The sequence below is a fragment of the Camelus bactrianus genome, chromosome 9 (assembly GCF_048773025.1).
Source record: "Camelus bactrianus isolate YW-2024 breed Bactrian camel chromosome 9, ASM4877302v1, whole genome shotgun sequence".
Classification (NCBI taxonomy): domain Eukaryota; kingdom Metazoa; phylum Chordata; class Mammalia; order Artiodactyla; family Camelidae; genus Camelus; species Camelus bactrianus.
Genome location: NC_133547.1, coordinates 42,502,477 through 42,524,770, shown reverse-complemented (window position 1 = coordinate 42,524,770; position 22,294 = coordinate 42,502,477). Strand labels below are relative to the sequence as shown.

The window sequence follows — 22,294 nt, the reverse complement described above, 5'->3', positions numbered from 1 at the left end:
GGTTTCAGCCTCGTAGGCCTTCCCTGAGTTACAAAAGGCAGATTTAAATACTAGTTAGAGGAGTGAGGAAATGCAGAAACACAGAAAAGGCGGTCGGGAATCAATAGTGCCGCAATGAGGCAGGGTCCTGATTCCTCCTCAAGGAATATGCTTGACTCTCTGATACAAATTTCTGAGTTCTAGAGGAACTAAGGCCCCCATCCAGCTGGAGGATGGAACTTCAGGCCAAGTAGAAACACGTGGATCCCAGCCTGGCTGGAACAAGAAGGCTAATGACTGAGATCCCTGTTGCCTCACCACCAACCACTAGAGGAGGATTACACATTTCTGATGACCTCCCCACAAATTTTGCCTATGAAAACTTTGCCCTGAATACCATCAGGGAACACCGGCCTTTTAAGCACCAGCTTCATTTATCCTTGCTGGGTCCCGCAATAAACTTTTCTCTCCTCCAAACGCCAATGTTTCGGTTTATCTGGTCTCACTGTGCGTTGAGCAGGCAAACTCTTGTTAGGCAACTACCCACAGGGCGTGAGTGGCCTGGGTTCCAGCGACTTAGGGGCCCCTGCCGCTGCGGTTCGAACCCGATTCCCAACAAGAGGCATCTGTTCCCGACGGAAGCCGGCGGGATTTGTACGCTTTGCACCTCGGGTCCCAGGGCAGGGCAGTCCCAGGAAGCCCCGAGCTCCGAGACGGGAGCAATGGGCCGGCCTGCGGTTCCGTGGTGTAATGGTGAGCACTCTGGACTCTGAATCCAGCGATCCGAGTTCGAGGCTCGGTGGGACCTTTCTTTTAAGCCGCGCCCAACGGTCTTTTATCCCGCAGCCCGAACTTTTCCCGCTGCTGCGGGAAAGCGAACTCGCGCTGAGTGGACGCGCTGAGGGGACGCGCTCTCCCGCTCCCGCCTCCCTCTCCGTCCTGCTCCTGGACCCGGACCTTCGCCGTCCTCGGAAGGAGGCTGTAAGCGCCAGGTGCTGACCCCGGGCCCGCGTACCCCGTACTCTGCTGTCTCCTCAAGAGTCGGGGTCCTGGAAACTGGCTTCTCAGGAAGGCGGGGTCCACACGGGCGTGGACAGTCGGGGGAGCCCTGTCCGGGGTGTCTCTGCTGGACCCCAGCGGCTCTGCACGTCGCGGGACATCGGAGGGCCTCGCTCGGCCGCCGAGGGCACAGAGACAGCGCCAGTGCCACCCCCTCGTCGGGTCACCCTGCGTCTCGGGGGTAAAGGGCAGAGGCTGCGCCCCCTGAACCCTGCATCACGAGGGGCTTCACACCGCACGTCTTACAACCGCGCGATCGTCCCTGTAAGTAAATGGTCGGTGTGAGGGGCTGTGATGTCACTCATCAGCCAGGGGGAAGCCTGTGTCTTGGTTTTCGGCTAGATGGTTGCAGACCTGAGTTGGAAGTCCTGGGTTTTATTCAGATATCCTATTTTATTCCGAATTTTAACTGATTCTATTCCAGCTCATTCCCATTTTATTCAGAATTTTTGGCTCCTAAATCCCCACTGGACACAAAAAGCTGCGGTTAGGCTGATTTGAAACCTGACTCCTAGAACTTGTCCTTTCATCCCAAGCTCAGCCAGTAAGAGGCGACCAGGCCATGGGTTTCAGTGTCTGTGGAGACAAGGGGTCCCTGAACCATTACCGCCCAGGCCTCTGAGACATTTGCAGGTCTTATAGTCAAGGCTAGACCATCCTTGAATATACCTTCTTTGGTTGGATTTGAGTTGGAAACCACATTCATTTTTTTTATCATCATAAAAGTAAATTGAATTTTTAAAATGTTGCCTCTAGCCATTGAAAACACATGTGACAAATGAACCTGCGTATCCCTTTTGTGGAACCGCCGTATGGATAAGAACTACCCCAAGAGACTAAAACACAATAATGTATGTGTACCCCATGACTATAACAAAACCAAAAACTGCTTTCCTCAATGGTGTTGTTAGTGGCATTGCTTGTATTTCTTTATTCTTTTGTCCATATGATGTGGGAGTGAAGGGGATACTGTATTTCTATCACTTCTATTGTTCCTAAGAACATAAATGCCATTATTAAAGACATTCAGATGAAAGATATTCAATAAAAAGCCTGAGTTTTGAATTTGAATTGTGAATGTTTGTGAATGTATGAATACATAGAAATCTGAATGTGTTTTTCATAGTTCTGTCCACTGGATAGGCCTAGAAATAAACCAATTCCAATCAATATCGCTGGAATACATAATTTAATCTGGCAATAACATTTTGCACAACCCCTCACCCCCCAAAATTCGTAGAGAAATGACTGAGTCCAGGTCAGAGGCAGTAAATATTCGAGATGAGAACATAAGCACCTTATCATACTGGTATCAGATCAGGCAAGGCCTCAAAGATTATTAGGATCTCATCAAAAGGATGAAAGAACCATCTTAAAGTCACTTTCACTGCTGAAGGAGAATAACTGGAGTATCAGTAAAGACTACATTGCAATGGATTGAAATACTTCAGTGTGGTTGAAACCTTGATTTCATATTAGCACAGGGGAGAGAAAAGGAATAAACTAATCGGTGACCACAGAGGATGCTACGGGATCTGCTCATTAAGCTAAAGTTTTCTCTACAGACTATACCACTAAGTAACTAAATAGTTTTTAGTTTTTAGGGGAAGTTTCTCTTTCTAAAAGTTTTCCAGGTAAATAATACATGATGATGGAATAGCAGCATTTTTCTCCAATTAGTGGCTCTAGGCCTTGAAGTTAAAGGGCTGCTAATATTATTAGAAGAAACACACAGGACTTGATGTGCCTCCTGGTCAGACAGCACACACCACTTTTGAGGTGGTCTCTCCAAAATCTCAAACATAAATCTGATAAGTGTCTATAGTTGCCAGGTTCAAAGTAGTGGCCACTAGACACACGTGGCTATTGAATACGTAGGATATGGCTAGTAGGACTGAGGAATTTTAATTATAATTATTTAAATTCTTTTTTGTATTTATAATTCATTTAAGTGTAACTTTAAAAACTGAAGATACAGAATATTTTCCTATTGAATACAACTTTAAAACTTTGCTGGAATTATGTTTCCTTTAATGTGTAGCATTAGGTAGCCGTGTAGAAGGGTGTTTGTTTTCTTGTGTGCTTATATTTCTTAGTTTTCAGTGTAGCTACTAGAAAAATTTAAATTGCGTATGTGCCTTGCATTTTCTTTCTGTAAGAGCACTGCTCTAATTTCTACCAACAAAGAGAAAATATGGCGCTCAGAAGAGTTTGTTAAAGTACAGCCAATTGTACATGTTAGACGGCGGGAATGCTACAGAGCAAGCTATTCAATTCTTCAAATTAATGATTTAGAAAAAAAAAAAAAGAGGATGGCAAGAGACCAGGAGAGAGCTACCTTGAGTGTGAGAGAGAGAGAGCGCGCGCGCGCGAGAGAGAGCGGGAGTGAGAGAGAAAGGAAGGAAGCCAGAAACTGAGGGGAAACATATTTGCAAGAGATACAAACACATATCCTACTGATTAAGTTTGTGGTTTTATTTGGATCCCAAGAAAAGAAACTAACTTAAAAATAGCACGGAGACACTGTTGAGAGATGTTGAGGGTAGGGGATTATATATGTGTGGGTGGAAGGGCATGTGGGAACTCTGTAGTTTCTGCTCAATTCTGCTGTAAACCTGAAAGTGCTCTTAAAAAACCAAAATCGATTAAAAAATAACAATGAGAAATTTGAACACTATTTTATGACATTAAAGATTTTACATTAATTTATGACTAACTGTAATATTATAATAACACTTTCAATAAGAGTCCTCATTTAGGAGAACATAAAATTACAGATGAAGAATGATGTCTGAGATTTACTTTAAATAATAGCGGAAAAGATAAGTGGGTAGGATTGTAGAGAAACAAGTTCAGCCACAAGGTGATAATTGTGGAACGTGACTGACAAAGAGGAGGGAATGTTCTGTTATATAATTCTGTCAATTTCAGTGTATTATTAAACTCTGTATTTGAAAAAGGATGATGAGAGAGTACAGGTCCACCTGGATGACAGCAGCTGAATCTCTCAACACCTATTTCAGAGGGCTAGGGATTAAGCTAGAGAGTCAATGACTCCACACAGGACAGCTCCCCCGAACAACCAGGGGCCACAGAACACTGCGGACTCCAGGTAGTTTGTATTTAGCCAGGCCTGGGAGCCACACAACAGTAGAGGGATCAGACAAGACTGCACACAAAGAGGAGAGGCCAGCAGGGAGGGAATCCAGGTAAAATTCCCTACAAAAGAGCATGTGGACAAACTCAGAGCGTGCCTGGGACCTGGTGGACTACAGCTCTGTTGACTGCGGAATGGCCAGGAAGGGGTTCGGCAGTGCAGACGACCAGAGGATGACAAACTTCGTGAGGCACAATTGTCGGGGCCACGGTGAGACCTAGATGAAGGTAGTGTTCTTTGGATGTTTGTGGTGAAGAGAAAGAATGAAGCAACCAGTAGAAGTCAAAGGTCCTACTGGAAGGAAATAGAATCTCAGAACCAGGAGACACACCATGCCTTTCCCCAAAACCTTACATCTGCTACAGTAATTGCACAAGACAAAGATCTAGACAAAAGAAATTGACCAAGCTCCTTAAAGATTCAGCACTTCCCACCTAGATCTGCTATTTCTCTCAGAGATAAATCCTACTCTGCTGGAAAGGAAAATCATACAGCAGACATTTATTTATTCTAAGGTGACATTAGAGAAAAACAAAAACAGAGTTAGAGATTTCAGCTGATGAAAAGATTCTCCTCAGAATCAATCAAAAACGTAGGAAACATATAAAATAGTATCTATATCTTAAATATTCTAAACAGAACCTTTTTAGATACACACACACACACACACACACACACACACACACAAGCACACAAACACTCTGGCTCACGTACACAAGAAAAGGAACTCAGAGCACAAAATTAGACACAAAGACCAAATGAGAATTGGTAGAAACTAGGAAAACACTGAAGAAAAAGAACATTCCCTGGAAAATAGTCTAAATGAAAACGTATAAAGGAACTTATTTGTCTACAATCATAGGACACATTGAATTGAAAAATGAAAGCATTGAACAGAAAGGAAATGGATAAAAGATAATGAGAAAGGGTCAGAGAGAAAGTCATAGATATCTGGGAGAAATAGGACTGGAATGTTCAATTCTAAGTCCCATTGTATTAGAGCTGAAAGAATTTTTTTAAAGAAAAAAATTCCTGTGAAGCGCTCAAACTCCCTTTACCCCAGTGAAAGAGAAAATCAAATTATATTCCATGTCTCAACAAAACATCCCAAGGAGGAAAATGTTTCTTTAAATCTCAATAGAAGTCACTGTGGGCATGTCCTTCACATTCAGCCAAGCTGTCCATGTATCAAAGCAAGAGAAAATGAACACTAAATATGCCAACGTTGAAGAGTCCTCATTTCCACCATTAGGAAACTTGACGGATGAACTTTACACGTCAAGAAGTCACCAAGTAAACCCAGAGATATGAAGACCTGGTCACCACTGAATATATGTTATAAAGATTTAAGCCGGTGTGTCATGGGCCCTGCTTTCAGGGCAGCCTGGTTGGGCCCTGGGACCTCTGCGAGGAGGCCGCTGACACTCCTGGGGTGGGGCAGCCCTCCTGTGAACCTATGGGTCCCTAAAGGGCCCCATGGGCACCCCCTCCAGCTCTTGCACATACCCTCCTTTCTTCTGAAGTTAAAACCAAATGGGGAGGGGGCGGGGACAAGGTGGGAAAAATAGTACGTAAAGGGTGTACATTTGACTAGGTTGAAATACCACTAGAATACTATCAGAAGTGGCAGGTAAAGACAGAAGGAAAGAGAAAAGTAGAATAATGTCCTTGATGGTGACAGTGGTAAAAAGTTGAAGTTGAGAGGTATCATTCAAAATTTATACTTCAAATTAAACTTATGTGACAACATACTAAGGGACTAAGATGACAAATATTTTAGTGCAGTGTTAAACACTAGCTATCCAGTCCTTCCTACATACCAAACAAAACAAAGACACATACACACACACACACACATGCACGCACAAATAACAGAGAGAAAACAAACACATTAAATGCACTCTACTACAAATGGTACATACAACTTAAAAGATGTGGGAGAGTTTAAGATATAAAAATGAAGAGGAGAAAAACGAATGTTTCTATTAATTTATATCCGTGTCTACTAAATCAGTCGCTGAATTAAATTAACACTGAATTTAAAAAATACACACCGTCACAGTAAAACTCCAAAGAACTTTTAATTAAATGGAAGGGGTAGGATTGACTTTTCCACAGCACAACGCCAGCAGTACAAATGAACAGAATGACTGCACTGGAAAATTTCTGCTTCACAAACACAAATATGGTAATTGACACACATCGGGGATCGATCAGGGATGGCAACAGTTTAGAGAATGACAATCATAGAATAAGATATTTATTCACTCTCAGAGAACTACTCATCAAATCACTGATTCTACACAGAGAAACGTGTGTTCCAATGAACGGATCTCACTGGCTCCTGCCTCCATGACGAAGTGTTCAATGCTAAGAGGACAAGAGTGGTGACACGCAAAGTGGACGTGCTTACTCTCCAGAGGGGCTGTGCCAGGAAGCACACAGCGTTCAGTAAGTGGCATCATTGGCAGACGGGTTGGCCTGAGTTTAATGATGAGGAACTGGTCAGACAACTGCAGAATGTAGACCTTTGAGCCAGACAACTGACCTGTGTTCTGCACACAAGTCAATGTCACCACCATTAAAGACAACCACAGAAAGGTGAGGAGAGGGTTTGGGTTCAAAAGGACTAAAGAAATATAGCAGCACAATCTCTTTAGTTCTTTGGAACCCAAAACATCTCTTCTCCTTTCTGTCATCTAATTTGTGGAGGCATCGCCTGTTTGAAAAACACAGGCCACTTGTCCTGTTCAGTGGTCTAGATTCTGCAGTTGTCTGATAACTACCTCATGACGAAACTCAAGCGAAACCTTTTCAGCACGGACACTGCATGGTTAATGCCACCTGCACCGAGCACAGCCCATCTGGTGGCAAAGATTGTCCAGGCTGACATGTTGCCTTCTTCCAGCTGCTCCAGATGCCAGTGTGTGCAGGATGGCAATTCACAGAAGCAAGCGTTAAAGTCTCTCACAGCTGTGCATCCATCTAAGCACTGGTCTCCTTAGCACTGGGTCACATTTGGGGACTGATGCCTGGGATTTCTCCCATCAGATCAGTCCTTTGGAGTAAAAATCATGGATTGTGGCTGGTGATTGTGATGTTGATTCTCAGCAAAGCATCCCTGCAGTGTTCAGTTTGGACTTTAACCGGATTTTCTGTTGCAGATAGTTTACATCTAGTGGGAAAGGTAAATTTGATGATGTGGTTTCTTCAAATTGGCAAAATCTTTTCAGAGTACCGAAAATAATGCGTTAACTGTGAAAGAGAGACAGGGGAGAGATGGAGAGACATAGGAGAGATAGAGAGAGGGACAGAGAGAGAGACAGAGGGATCAAATGTGGGTCTTCGTTGGGTTCTGCTGACGGCTGAGCCTGGAGGGATGACCACATGGTGACAAGAGTCAGGAGCAGGCTGGGATCCTCTTGAGAGGAGGGGCTGAAGGGGGAGCCCGAGGCTGGTGCTGAAGGGAAAAGGGAGATCCACGAGTTAGAAGAAATACCTCCTGAAGCAAACGTGCAGACTGTGGTGCAGAATCTAGGGACCCCTGTCCTCACCCCACCTGTGCTTGGGGATACGCCAGCTCAAAGCTGCTGCAGAGTCTTAGCCAGATCCCCCCACTGGTTCCTCAGCAGCCAACTGACTTTTGATTCCCCTTCATCTGGACCGAAGTGATACCTTTCTTACATGTCCCAGGAGGGATGTGCTGAGCATCCCTCATATACATTCAGAAACAGACTGCTGTCTGGAGCAAGGATCCTTGGGACACCCCTATCCTGGTTCCTGATATCCCACCAAATCCATAGTCCATTTAACCCCTACATGCATGTCAGCAGAGCTTTGAAAAATACTGATGCCGAAACCTCACCCCAGAACTTCAGAATCACAGTGTCGAGGGGTTGGGTCAAGCCATTCGTGTTACATAGATCCAAGCTCACCCAGGTTATTCGTGACGGCAGAATTTACAGCCACCCACTAGCCCTGCACTGCCTCACACCATTCTCTTTCCGTCGCTTCATTACTTCCACCATGAACCCCTTTCCCACTGGCCATAAACATTTTCTCACCTTCCTTCGGATAGTCTAGAGTTAATCACTTGCCTTCTGAAATTCCCTTGCCTGAGCCACTGATCTTCTTGTATCCTGTATATCTCCGTCTTCATAAATCTGCCCCAAGTTAATTCACTATGATGCTTTCCTAGACTCCTTGGCCTAAGACTCCAACTCAGTTCATTTTTTTCTGCACTTTACTGAACATGTAGACGGAGTCATGTGAGTAAAAGGAAGAGAGGTCTGAAACCCTAGGCACGTCATTGTCTTTGCATTCTGCAATCACTTGGCCTCTGTCTCTGCTTTAGGTCAACGTCCCTTTAGGTTGCCATCTATTGTCCTCCACCTAATGCCGGCTCCACTGAGGCCCTGGAAGCCCCATGGACATTAACCCAGAGCTGACCACCAGAGGTGAGAAACCTGACCCCAGGCCAGTGCAGCATTCCCACCTAGGCCTGAGGTTCTTATTTAGTTTTTGTAATCAGGGTTCTCATTCCTCAGTTACATCACTTTTTATTCACGTGGAGACGTCGAGGAGTCAATGTTGTCCTAGGTGTGTTCTGCAGAAGCCAACCCATGTGCAGGTGAATCATTAAGACAATGATTCTGGAAGAGGCAGTGGAGTGGAGGGAGGGAGGGCCGGGAAAGAAAGGCAATGAAACCAAGACAGTGTGTGATTTCAGGCAAAGAACCCCGTGTTCAGGGGCCTAAATGATGCTCTTCTGATGAGGAGGACCTTGGGGCCGGGCTTCCCTGTAGCTAGGAGTAGAGGTGAGAAGGAACACCAGGGCAGCAGTGGCAGGAACACAGCAGAGTTCACAGTAGAAACAGCAAATTGGGATGGAAGGGCCTGGCAGGGTGGCAACTCCCATGGAAAACAGAGAAAAGAGCAGACAGAGGGAGGATCAACTGTTAAGTGAACGAACAACAAAAAGGACAAACTAGTGGAGTTTGAGGTATAATCTTAGATGAGGAGCAACAGGGAAGACGTGCATGGAAGGCCTAGATGTGATTACCTCTGTCCCCTACGCTTGAAGGCCAGGGAACCTGCATGCTATTCTCCACTTGCTGCGCAGCAGTTTTCTTCGCAGAATCTTCTGCTTCAGGACACTGGAGGCATTACTGTTGCTAGAGACTTGACGTTCATGCTGGCTGGCAGCTGAGCCCTCGCCCTCCACCTTGGGAGGGATCTTCATTCCGATGGAAGCATCCAAACCCAGCTCTGAAGATAAAACCACAGAAAACAGGATGCATTGTTATTCAGGATATTACAATGACTTCCTCCTCCAGCCAAGAGGAACATCAAGTAAGGAACGTGTCCAGGAACAAGAGAGGCCATCTGAACGTCCCTGCCAGGTGAAGCCAGTGGAGACACCTTGGTATTTTTCTCTTTTGTTGACCGTCCCCAAACTGTGCAGTGCTGGTAAGACTGCCAGGAGGCAAACATGTTCTCACTGCCAAAAAACTGTTTTTTAAGAAAAATAGAATTGACGAAAACGGAAAGTTCCTAGGTAGAAAAGACAAGGCAACGCAATCAGGGCAGTCAGAGGTTGTACTATTGGGACAGAAGTGACTGCAGAAAGTAAGCAAAGTCAATGTTGAAAGTAAACTTCAGGAAAGAAAGAACTGGGGAAGTCTGAAACTGGAAATGTTTACAGATGTGTATCAGTATATGCTTCCCATATATTTGTACATACACTATATATAATGTTTATCATACTCAAGCTAAATAAGACCTGGAAGCTGTGATAAAAATACAACACTCACGTGTGTGTGTGTACAAGGGAAGCAATGGATGATGGCGTTGAGATATTGAATGGATCATTCTAACAGCCTCCGATGAGTTGAAATTGAAAAAGGAAAAATAAACATCAGAAGGATAAGCGAGGGAAGCTCTGGTGGTAACATGAACGATTAGATCCGGGGGATTATGAGAATAAAGGGCATTAAAACTAGCGTTTGCAGCAAAATCTGTCGTGATGCCTGGATTCAGACTCAGGCCTCTGGGGTAAGTGTGCAGGAGAGAGAGTGACTGAGCCAGTGGGGCTGAGTCCTGGCCCAGAATGTGGGAAGCCAAGGTCAAGAAAAAGAGACTAGAGGGAAGGCAAGACAATGAAATCCCACAAGGGCTAATGGCACTTGTCAGGGCCACGCATCCCTAACACCCACTGAGCACTTCCCATGAGCTCTCTGCATGGTGGCCAGTGGTGCCCCTTCTTCTCTCACCTCCACTCTCCTCATTTCTCAGATGAGGCCACCGCCTGACAGATGAGCACCAGGCGGCCCCAGTCTCCGGGTGGAGATACTAAGAGGAGTAGAGGGTAAGGATGAATACGTCCCAGATGAAATGCATGTGAGGGTATGAAAGCTCATTGAAGAAAATCAGAGAAGAGTCGGATCATGATAAGAAAACTGAGGACATGGCCATGGAGATGAGTGGAGAGGAGAAATTAAATGGAGCATCATAGAAGAAACTGAGTGGCTCACCTTATCTATGAAGGTGGTTCTTTATTTTAAATAAAGGGCTAAAAACAGAAAAATTACCTCCGTGTGAAAAGTCAACAGACGATTGAAGTGTGTGGGCAGTTTTCACATTGCTACTAAACATTACTAATGCACTGTTACTGAGAGCACGTGACAGGGGAAAACCGGCTTGAGGATGGGCGATGAGAAGAGACCTCTGGCAAACGTGCCATTCTGAGAAAGCAAGGGGAGACGGAGTCTAGAGAAAGTGGAGACCATCAAAAGTCCTGCACTTCAGCTGAGACAATGCACGTGCAATCATTGTGTAAGTGTTACATCACCAGCAGGATACACGGGTAGACATCACACAGTCACAGGTGTGCTGACGCAGGTTTTACCGAATCACGGACCCTGGGAGCTATGTTTCTTAACACTCCCAACGACCACGGAAGGTAGATTTAACTTCCCGGTGGTCAGATAAGGGAAATGACAAGGGAATACCTCACAAGATAAATAACTTGGTCCCGTTAAAGAACCAGGAATTTGCAAACCCAGGACCTGGGGCAGAGCTGGCCCTAAATCTGCGGCTCCTGCTCACTTCCCTCTGTTAGAGCGTTGGGGATTTTCCGTGGACCTGAAAGGAGCATGGCAGAGGCCTCACTGTCTCCTCCACCCCAGCTCTGGCACGACCAGCTCATGGACTAGAGCTTCCTACACCCCTTTTCTTACTTACCTTGCAGGGGCAGCCCTTGGTCTCCAAACTCAGTGTTGGCTGTGAAGCCCCACACGGTGGAGGGAAGGCCGAGCCTGGCGTTGCCGTCACCACAGTCAAACTGCTGGTCCCGCTGCAGCTGCAGGTGATGGGTCACCTGGGTGCTTGTCTGCAGTTGTGCTTGTGAAGCTTCCATCTCTGACCCTTGGAAACTCAAAGGCCCTTGGGGACGGTCCTCCCAGGAGTCACCTGAAAGCAGAGGACAGTTCAGTAGGACCAATCCAACTTTCCGTTTGTCAACCCCTCCCACAACATCCATTTCTGCTGTTCCTGCCTATCAGGGAAACCACCCAATCAGCCAGACAACAGAGGCAGACATCATGGACATGACGGAGATGTCATTTTGAAGGCTGTGCCTGGGGACGCTGAGATGGCAGGTGCCTGGCAGGAACGTCGCTGAGATCAAAAATCACCCACTTGGGTCCAGAGGGTACTGGATGGCAGCTGAGGTCACGACCATGACTCAGTTATTAGCGACCTTTCCTTGTAGCCTAGAGACAAGATTCTGGCCAGGCCTCAGGGAAGGGAGGACGAGGAATTGTTGATGTCTAATTAGAATAAAGAAATAACAAGAGAAGTGGGGCCCAAAGGCTGCAAATTCCACTAGAAATGGGACTTGGGGACTATAGCACATGGACCAAGTAATGAGAACTCTTCCCACTTCTGGAGCCTTTTCAACTCCATTCCCCGTGTGTTTTGACGACTCGTCCACCCACCACACAGGGATACGTCCCATGACTACGTGTGTCCTGGGTGGGCTGGTGGGTACTGGCACCTGTAAGTAGTGTAGCTGAGGTCTGAGGGCCTTACTGGAAGCTCAGTGTCCAGAAGTGCTACAGAATCAGGACGTCTGGTTCTTCAGGGAGATGACACAGTGCACATTCCTTGTATTACACCCCCCTCCAGGGGCACCAGGCACTGCTCCTAATCACACATGTTTACAATTCTACTGTGAAGTGAGTTCATATTCTCAGAGAGTGGGCTAACCAAAGAGCTCAAGTAGCTCATCCAGTCCAGGTCAGGCTCAGGTGGGGTCACGGCCCACGGGGCCTGCTGCACATTGCTGTGGGGCTCCCCCCTCACTACCCCGTGGAGACCCTCCTGCTCAACAAACTTTGTTGAACTGTTTCTTAAACGTGTCTCTCCTGTGTCTGTTACCACGTTGTCTTCCACAGAGAGCACTCTGTCTGAGTCTCATCAGTGATTCATCCGACCTCCTTCTAACGGCTTCCTCTGATCCTGTCTCTCCACACTATCAGCGGTCTCACCAGTCTTACTCAGCTTGGGGAAACTTGTCCTCCTCAACTTCCCTACATGAACTCAAATCCTCACCTTGCCTTGACACTCCTGCTCCCTCCGGCCCCTCTTTCTTCAGCACCATCACTTCCCACAACCCCCTTGAACAAATCCTCCCTGGACGCAGGCTGCCCCTCCTGACCCCAGGCCTGCACCTGCGCCTTGTAGAGCTTCCCGGGCTTTTTCCCTAAGCACTGCTCTCTGCCTCGTGTGCCCTTCCCATTTCCTCCAGGCAGAGTTTCTTCATCATTAATCACTGCATTAGGATTCCTAATGAGATTTATTGATAATTCACATGGTCTGAAGGGTAACACCTCTTAAATTAAAAACTTTAATGTGTGAAACAATGCTCAAAACCAGTAAACCCACCCTCAAATGCTATTTTGAATCACAGACTTAAATTATTTTAAAATATCACATCTTAATTTCATCATTTAGTTTCATCTCTCTTTTCCCAACTAATGGCTTTTATTAAACTATGCTCAATATTCTCTGCATTTGCATGGGAAAAGGCAAAACAGTTTATCAAACATCACAAGGAATGCCCAATAGCATTACTTAGGAAAGTAGGGAAAAGCCTCCAATGAAATCTGAAGTTGTCCTTAAAGATCAAGTGCTTGTGCTGTGCCTACAGCACTTCTCCCCGGTCAGGGCGGATGGGGCGAAAGAGCAGGTCTCCTGCGGCCCCACTGCCGGAGTCACAGCCGTCCACACTGTTCACAGGCCATGATCAGAGCCCACAAATAGGATGGACCCGAGCATCATTGATGTGTCCCATTCATTCACCTCAGCCCATCCGTGTGGGGGAGGTTGGCCTCTCCTGCCCATGCTGAATGATGGCCTGGCAGGGCCGGGCCACATCCCACACATCTCACTTCCCCTCTCTAGCCTGACTTAATACCAACAGCCTCCACTGGTGCGGGCGGTCCAGGTGACGCAGGGCGTCCTGGGACGAGGAGAAAGGAAAGTTGTCTTACCCACATGATGCCTTTCGCAAAGTAAATCCCACAGCCTGATTCAAAAGAACACAAGTCTCAGGGCCTGTTTACAGAAATCACTCTCGTAGTGTATACAGGTCATTGGCTACAAAGTCTGTGAGGATAACTGGGGACCCACTAGGAGCCGTGTGCTCTATTCGAGGGAGTACTCACCATGTACAGCAAGCGCTGAGAAGACTCCCTGTTGGTCCCAAGGGAATGAGGCACCTCTGTCAGGCCTACAGGAGTCTGACAGGTCATGGCCAACAGAACTGGTCAAATAACATTCATCCAGTGAGTCCTGTGGGCCTTCATTCTCTTCTACCACCGGCTGCTCACTACTGAGCCTTCTGGGGTCAGGTGCACTGAGGATTAAACAAAACGGATGAGAGAACACAGGGTCCTAGCTGGGTTTGATGGGAGTGTTAAGGGACTGGTCGCAGAAAACAAATGGAAATTCTCCACAAAGCGAGATATAACAATCCTCCTCCATCTGGGGCCAGAGTGTGCTTACAATGGGAATAGGAGACAGACAGAGCAGGAGGTGGTCCCAGCACTGACCAGAAAAAGAGCTCAGGATGAAGGAGACTGAACTACCTCAGTACACAGTAGTCAGAAGACACACACTCAGAAACTACAAGGGAGGCTTCAACTCTTGCATGAGTTTTGTTGAAATTTACATGCAACAGCTGAGGGAACAAGACTCTGGCAGCATAATCCTGTGTCACCACTGAGATGTGATATGAATTTTGGTTTTCTAAGTACTTTTCTTGTTATGAAATACTTGTCAGTGGTAAGAACAAAGAGTGAAAGGCAGAAATGCATCTTATGCTGCTTTTAATAAAAACAGAGAAGGAGAGTCCGAGAAATCCTGGACTGATTAGCACCCCTGCATCAACTGAATGCACTTACTCCATTTGAGAGAGATTATCAAAGGGGCTTATAAACGTACAGTTAACATAGACAGCATTGTTAAAGGGACACATTGTGGTTGTCTGAATGGAAGAGTTAGGCATATTTAGCAGTTTCTCATTTCCCTGGATCTGACCTCACCATACATCAACATTAAATTAAGAGCCATGATTCTTCATTATGCTGTAGAGCAGAAATTGACAGAACATTGTAAACTGACTATACTTTGAAATAAATAAATAAAGAGATGATAGATAGACAGACAGATAGATAGATAGACAGACAGACAGATAGCAGAAAGAAAACAAAAGACCCCTGAGGCTTCAGAATTACCTGGGACATATTTGGTCTTGTTCCTCTTCTTCCTCAAGAACAGTATGATTTTCTATGGATTAATTCAGACAGGGCAAGAAACATTAAGCAGATCCCCCTACATATGTCAATAGTTAGGTATCCAATACTATCACGGGGAAAAAAGTATCACCAGTGGCACAGGAGGATAACGTAAGAATATTCCAGGAGGCCTCAGGCTGCGCCTTCTGGACCTGCCTGGGTTCGCTTTCTTGACCCCTGGGCAGTATCTCCTCACCACAATCACCTTTTCCAGGTCTGAGTCAGAAGTGAAATGTATCTTTTCCCCACATAGTCTGTGGAATAGCCCATCTGCATTCTAAAAAGAATACTGTAATATTCAGCCTTCCCTCACCGTATGCTGGCTGCTTTAGCAGAATTTGTACACTGAAAACAACATAATGGTTGGAATCTACAAACCCTAGCATGAAAATGAGCTTTGTGCTAAACAGAAACATCAGCCCTTCATGGAGTGGGGAAATGCTGGGGTCAGCCGCACTTCATGGAAAGATACATGCAAGGTGATAGTAGGGATGTTTGTGTCCTGGTGTTCAGGTGGCTCCTCCACTTAGAGGAGACGGACACTGGGGATGACAGCAGTGACCCCAGGGAAACAACAAATCCAGAGGTGTAGTTAACACTGTCAACATCTTTTGAAGGAAAGAAATTCCAGGGATATTTTAGGGGTATGAACATGAGAACCTTATAAGTAAAAACGACATTTGATGGGAATCATAAAAAAAGACACCTCTGTACAACTGCACAGAGGTGAGTGACATTGTCACACTTGTCTTCGGTTCAGTGACCTATCTTGGGACCCAACACACAGGCTTCACCTGGGATGAGGAAGAGAGCACCGTTCCCTAACCCGCATGATGTCTGTGCTTAAAACTCAATTCTAGGACCTAAACCTTCTCGATATAAATATACAGAGTCTGCCCACATGGCTGTCATATCTCAGCACCGCCAGAGGTGTGAAGCGCAAAAGACACCAGCTCTACCTGGCAGTGCAGTTGGAGGTTTATCACATCGATAAGAGTACTCACTGGTGACATCCCGAGCATAAGAGAGTTCCAATCCCTCAAATGAGTAGATGGCGGTGCTCCTATAAGGCCAGAAGGAGTCTGACAGGTCAGGAAGAGCTGAGTAAGTCAAATAGTACTCCTCCACTGAGTGCCGTGGGATGTCATCCTCTACCATCTGCGGCAGCTCCGTGCTGAGCCTGGCGGGTAGGGAGACCGAAGATTAACCTAATAGCAATCAGAAATCTAGAGTCCTATCTGCTTTAGATGAACCGTTTAAGGGAGTGGTGAAGGAAGCCAAAGGGTGATCTTTTAAGCAGAAAAAACTGACTGTTTTGGTGAGACAGAGTGTGTGTCTTTGAGGAGCAGGAGACAGAAAGGAGAGGGGGTGCTTAGTGCTCTGGCCAAATAACAGCTGATGAAGAAAGAGACTGATTATCTCTAAACTGCAGAGTCATGACCCCTAACATAGACTCATGTAAGAGTGGTTTTCACCCTTTCATTTAAGTTCCACTGACTGCTACATGGAGATTAAGTGTATACTATTAGGGGCACCCTAGTGCCCCAGAGATCTCATGCCGCTAAGGCCTCTTTCTCTCTTTATTGTGGCATGATATAATTATATCACTGTTTGTGTCCACTTCTTGCTATGAAACACATGCCAACAAGCTAACACAAAACAGGCTGAAACCAGATTTGCATCTCACTCTGTAAATGACACCAGAGAGAGCAAATGAGTGCACAAAAATCACTGTATCGTAGATCACTTGTTCAACTGAATTGGGTATACACTTGAGAAGTTAATGAGAAATAGGAAACAATATATGTATCCAAATGAAAGCAGAAAACATTACAAAAAAGATAATTCCTGGTTGGCAAAGTGGATCATACGCTTGTATTCCTGCTGTTCCCTGGATTAGGGGACTGCAGAAGTCACATTTCATCAACAGCGCACAAATATTCAAAATTACCTGCAGATAGTTGGCTCTACTCCTTTCACCCCATCTTGATCATTTTGGTTTTCTGTAAATGAATTAACAACAGGACAGTTACACTGGGCAAAACTCATTTACGTATGATCAAAACCATGCCAAAATTAGCACTTTGGCAATGTGTGCAATGTGGTAACAGGGTACTGTGGGAGAAATCTTCCAGGAGGCCCTAGATAGAACCTCATAAGAAGGCACTGGATTTGCTTCTTGAGCCCCTAGATATGTCTCCTTAATATGACAGGATGTCCCCACACTATGTCCTGAGTCTAGGCAAACAGTAACCTCATCCTTTTACCCACAGATCCTGAGGGACTGCCGAGCTACCTCCTAGAAGGCTGCAGTAATATTCAGGATTTTTCAATCTGAAATGCTGTCTCTTATTGGGGTAGATGCATTCTCCATTGACATTAGACTGATGAGCAGAATCTAAACATAGTCTAAACACTCTTCCGTGCCAGCAAGAAAGAGTGGGCATTTATAAGGCTGGGTGTTCCAGGACCCTACCTTGCTTCAGAGAACACACCAAAGATGGCAGTGGTGCTTCTGTTCTGGTTTCAGAAGCCTCTGCATAAGATAAGACAAATGGAAGGGACAGACTTGGGTTGACAGAAACAACCAAAGGAGTAATATCTCCAAAGACATAAAGTAAACTGCCAACAGCCTCAGACAAGTATAGAATCTCAGGGATATTGCTTAGGAATGAAAATTAGAGCATTAAATGCAAGATAAGAGATTCATTCAAAATTAGGAGACAGGAAAGTTACTTCCTATGACACAATTAGAGAGCTATATGGGAGTCTGGCAGGACCGTGATGGATCCAGTGATTTGCCAGTGCGACAAACATGACTAGGAGTTGAGCCAACTTCACGAACTCAGGGAATGTGTTACTTTAAAGGAAATTGTATGGAACAGAATAGAGAGCCCAGAAGTAAACCCGTAGAATTACAGTCACTTCATCTTCAACAAAGAAGGCAAGAACACACAATGGAGAAAAGACAGTCTCTTCAGCAAGTGGTGTTGGGGAACCTGGACAGCCACACAGACATCAATGAAGTGAGGACACTCCATCACACTATAAACAAAAATAAACTCACAATGGCTTAATCACTTAGATATATGACAAGACACGATAAACCTTCGAGAAGAAAACATAGGTGAAACATTTTTGACATAAATCTTAGCAATGTTCTCCTGGGGCAGTCTACTCAGGCAATAGAAATAAAAGCAAAAATTAACAAATGGGATGTAATTAAACTTATAAGCTTTTACACAGCAAAGGGAACCATAAGCGGAAAAAAAACAACAACCTACAGAATGGGAGAAAGTATTTGCAAATGATGCAGCTGACAAAGGTTTCATTTCCACACTATAGAAACAGCACATATAGCTTGATAACAGAAACAACAAAAAACCAAACATGGGCACACGAACTAAAAAGAAACTCTTCACGGAAGGCATACAAATGGCCAATAGGTACATGAAAAAATGCTGAATACTGCTAATTACCAGAGAAATGCAAATCAAAAGTACAGTGAGGTATCACCTCACATCAGTCAGAACGGGCTTTATTAAAAGTTCATAAACCCTAAATGCTGGAAAGGGTGTGGAGAAAAGGGAACCCTCCTACACTCTTGCTGGGCATGTAGTTTGGTGCAGACATTACAGACAACAGTATGGATATTCCTCAAAAAACGAAAAAGAGACTTACCATATGATCCAGGAATCTCACTCCTGGGCATACATCCAGAGGGAAGTCTAATTTGAAAAGACACACGCACCCTGATGTTAATAGCAGCACTGTATACAATAGCCAAGACATGGAAACAACCTTAATGTCCATCAACAGATGACTGGATAAAGAAACTGGTGTATTTATACAATGGAATACTACTCAGCCATAGAAAAGAATAAAATAGTGCCATTTGCAGCAACAAGGATGAATCTGGACATGGTCATTCTAAGTGAAGTAAGCCAGAAAGAGAGAGAAAAGGAACACATGATATCACGCACGAGTGGAATCTAAAAAAGAAAGAAGACACTAATGAAGTTATCTACAAAACAGAGAGAAACTCACAGACATAGGAAAGAAATTATGGTTATTGGAGAGAAAGGGGTTGGGAAGGGATAAATTGGGAATTTGAGATGTGCAAATATTAACTATTATGTATATAAAAGAAAAACAACAAATTTCTTCTATATAGGACTGGGAACTACATTCAGTATCTTGTAGTAACCGACAATGGAAAAGAATATAAAAAGGAATAAACGTATATAGATGTATGACTGAAATATTATGCTGTAACCCAAAAATTGACACATTGTAAACTGATTATGCTGCAAATAAATAAGTAAATAAGTAATTAAATAAAGGCAATTTTTGGGCCTGATTCAAAACGATATGTACGCATATAGTCTACACATGACAACGAATTCTCCGAGACAAGACAGATTGTGCGGAGCAAAGATCATGCAGACTACCTGGGAAGTCAGTTCCAATTGCATCTGCTTTAACATGCGAGGAACCACAGGCTACCTCCAGAGCACATAGCACTTTCTGTTCAGGAAATGCAAATTTTCCATCACTGCACTTCTCATAGCAGTCAGAACCTTCCTGGTGAATGGAAGGCGCCAAAACACATTCATCCCGGGACTCCTGGAGCACGTCGTCATTCTGAACCTCCAGTAGATCCATGCTGTGCCAGGTGGGAAAGGGATGACAGAAAATTAAACTCAGACGATTAGACACAGAGTCAGTATATTGATGTAAAGCGGAGATACGGTTCACAAAAAGCCAGGGGGCAGTCCCCTTAAAGAGGGAAATAACTATTCTCCTATGGGTCATGCAGAGTGTGGCCACCATGGGGTGGGAGAGGCAGAGAGCAGCAGGTGCTCCGAGCACTGACCATGCAACCAGCAGTTCAAGGGGCACTTGCACTCTCCCTGTGTGCTCCAGGCATGACACCCAGCAAACACAGACGACTAAAATCTTGGCTCCCACTTTATGCATACTTTGCGTTAAACAATACAGGCAGTGCCCAAGCAAATACAGCTTTTGGAGGAATTACAGACATGTAACTTCTAACTTCAAGGAGTATTATCTCAATATTTTGATATAATTTGGATTTTGATGTTTTTTGTTTGTTTGTTTTCTTCACTTGCCGTCAAATACTCATCACCATACTGACAGCAAACAGGCAAAAGCAGATGTGCATCTCACCCTGCTTTTATGCACGGAGGGCAGAACAGCTGACTACAGGGACCCCCAAGTCTGGCTAGTGCTCCTTGGTCAACTCACTGTCCATCACTCAACTTGAGAGATTGTGAAATTCAGACACACACAACTGACACAATGGAAAGAAACAACATTTTTCAGGTGCCTAGTTGGCTGTTGAGTGAATGGATGCAAGACTCATGTTCAGCACGTTCTCTTTTCCCACATCTGAGGTCTTCTGGTGTCACCATGGACATTAACAGCCCGGAAATCTTCAGAATTACCTGGGGGACACTGCCTCTTGTCCAGCTGCTTCGTCACACTCATTCTGATTTTCTGGTAAGAAATTCAGAGACAGCAGGTCAGAATAAACAAGTCATACCTCACACACACCAACTCGCTGAACACAGGTACCACAAGGACATTAATCTTCTCAGGGCAACAACAGAATATTTTACGAATGGTATTTCAGGACACTGAAGTCTTCTGAGAATTAGACAGGACTGCTTCCAAGTGCTTGGGGGAAATTCTCTGGCTGATCTGGTTAAGCTTTCTCCCAATACCCCATCGGCTGAGTCTGTAGATTTCATACTTTATTTTCCCTCAAAGTCCTAGGAATCAGCTGAGTTTCTGTCTACAATTCTTTCTACAATAATGGTTCATCCCATCAGATAATGTGCTTGCTGATATTACGGAGACATTTCTATCTGAGGGAGGATGAATTCTACCGACCTTCAAATTAAAGAGAAAATTTGGGGCTACACAGAAACAATGGGCATTCAAGGCTGGAGGAACTGCCAGAGCCCAGCCGTACTTCATGGGAACATCCAAGCAAGGTAAAGGGACACTTCGTTCTTTCCTGGTTTTCAGATTCCAACTTCGCTAAGAGAAGCCAACATGAGGAAGATGAAGACTCGGGCTGAGATCTCTGACACCAGAGACACCACTACACCTAACATATAGGCAAGGCTACCAGTCTGTTTGGACAGGCCAAGGAAGGCCAGGGACATTGTCCAAAAAGAACAATTCAATCGTTGTAGCTTGCAAGAAACATTTGACCCAAACGTCTGACAGACACTTCCTGTGGATGATGAGCGAAGGTGGGTGACAGTTACTCACAGCTGATTTGGGTCCCATGGCCTAACTTGGGGTCCAGTGAGTCAGATACAAGGACTGAGCCTCGAAAAGGACCAAGGCTCCCTGGCCAGAATGATGACTGTCTTTCATATCCATCCTTTTCTCTGGGTTAAACCAATATATGTCACTAGGGTCGACATTCAGGGGAGACTTTCTTCATTGTAGACAGTGTGTGGGGAAGAAAAATAGAAAGGCTACCTGGGAGGTCAGCTGGAATTTCATCTTCTACAACATGGGAGCAAGCACCAGCTACATCTGGAGCATGGCCGACTTTCTCTTCATCAAATGCCAAGTGGCCTTCACTGTCTAGCCGGTTGTAGTCAGGTCCTTCTTGGAGAACTGAAGCATTCAAAACACATTCGTCCTGGGACTCCTGGAGCACTTCCTCCTTCTCAAATGCCTCGAGCTCCATGCTGTGCCAGGTGGGAAATTGATGACAGGAAAGTAAACTAAGAGGATCAGACACCAAGCTGTCCTAGCTGGTTCTGATAGGGGGGCCATAGGGAATGGACACAGAAAGCCAGGGGCAGTCCCCTTAAAGAGGGAAATAACTATCCTCCTATGTGTCAAGCAGAGTGTGGCCACCACGGGGTCGAACAGGGAGAGAGCGGCAGGTGCTCCGAGCACTGGCCATGCAAGCAGCTGTTCAAGAAGCAATTGGACTCTCTCTGTGTGCTCCAGGTATGATGCCCAGCAATCACACTGGACTAAAATCTTGGCTCCCACTATTTGCATACATTGCATTGAACTATACAGGCAGTGTCTAAGCAAAAAGAGCTTTTGGAGAAATTACAGACACATAACTTCTAACTTCAAGGAGAATTATCTCAATATTTTGATATAATTTTGATTTTTTTCCTGCTTTCTTCACTTGCAGTCAAATATTCATAACCATACTGACACCAAACAGGCACAAAGC

General features: G+C 45.1%; 1 protein-coding gene and 1 non-coding gene across 8 annotated transcripts in view; one reads left to right on the top strand and one right to left on the bottom strand.

The window, feature by feature from the left end:
- The first annotated feature begins 715 nt into the window (after positions 1–715).
- On the top strand, positions 716–787 carry TRNAQ-CUG (transfer RNA glutamine (anticodon CUG)). Its single transcript has one exon. It is a non-coding gene; the product is annotated as a tRNA-Gln (tRNA).
- Positions 788–6,251: 5,464 nt separating this feature from the next.
- LOC141578629 (NBPF family member NBPF4-like) overlaps positions 6,252–22,294 on the bottom strand; it is a 32,408-nt gene continuing 16,365 nt past the window's right edge. For 4 of the 7 annotated variants that reach the window (XM_074370184.1, XM_074370185.1, XM_074370187.1 and 1 more), the window contains 10 exons: positions 21,574–21,788; positions 20,523–20,574; positions 19,506–19,720; positions 17,006–17,057; positions 16,014–16,234; positions 14,995–15,046; positions 13,924–14,114; positions 11,438–11,665; positions 9,258–9,463; positions 6,252–7,655 (listed from right to left, as the gene is read on the bottom strand). In XM_074370184.1, coding sequence (XP_074226285.1) covers positions 9,267–9,463; positions 11,438–11,665; positions 13,924–14,114; positions 14,995–15,046; positions 16,014–16,234; positions 17,006–17,057; positions 19,506–19,720; positions 20,523–20,574; positions 21,574–21,788 — 1,423 coding nt within the window. In that variant the 3' untranslated portion in view covers positions 6,252–7,655; positions 9,258–9,266. The remainder of the gene's footprint in view (positions 7,656–9,257; positions 9,464–11,437; positions 11,666–13,923; positions 14,115–14,994; positions 15,047–16,013; positions 16,235–17,005; positions 17,058–19,505; positions 19,721–20,522; positions 20,575–21,573; positions 21,789–22,294) is intronic. The other 3 variants (XM_074370189.1, XM_074370190.1, XM_074370188.1) reach the window with 2 other exon arrangements.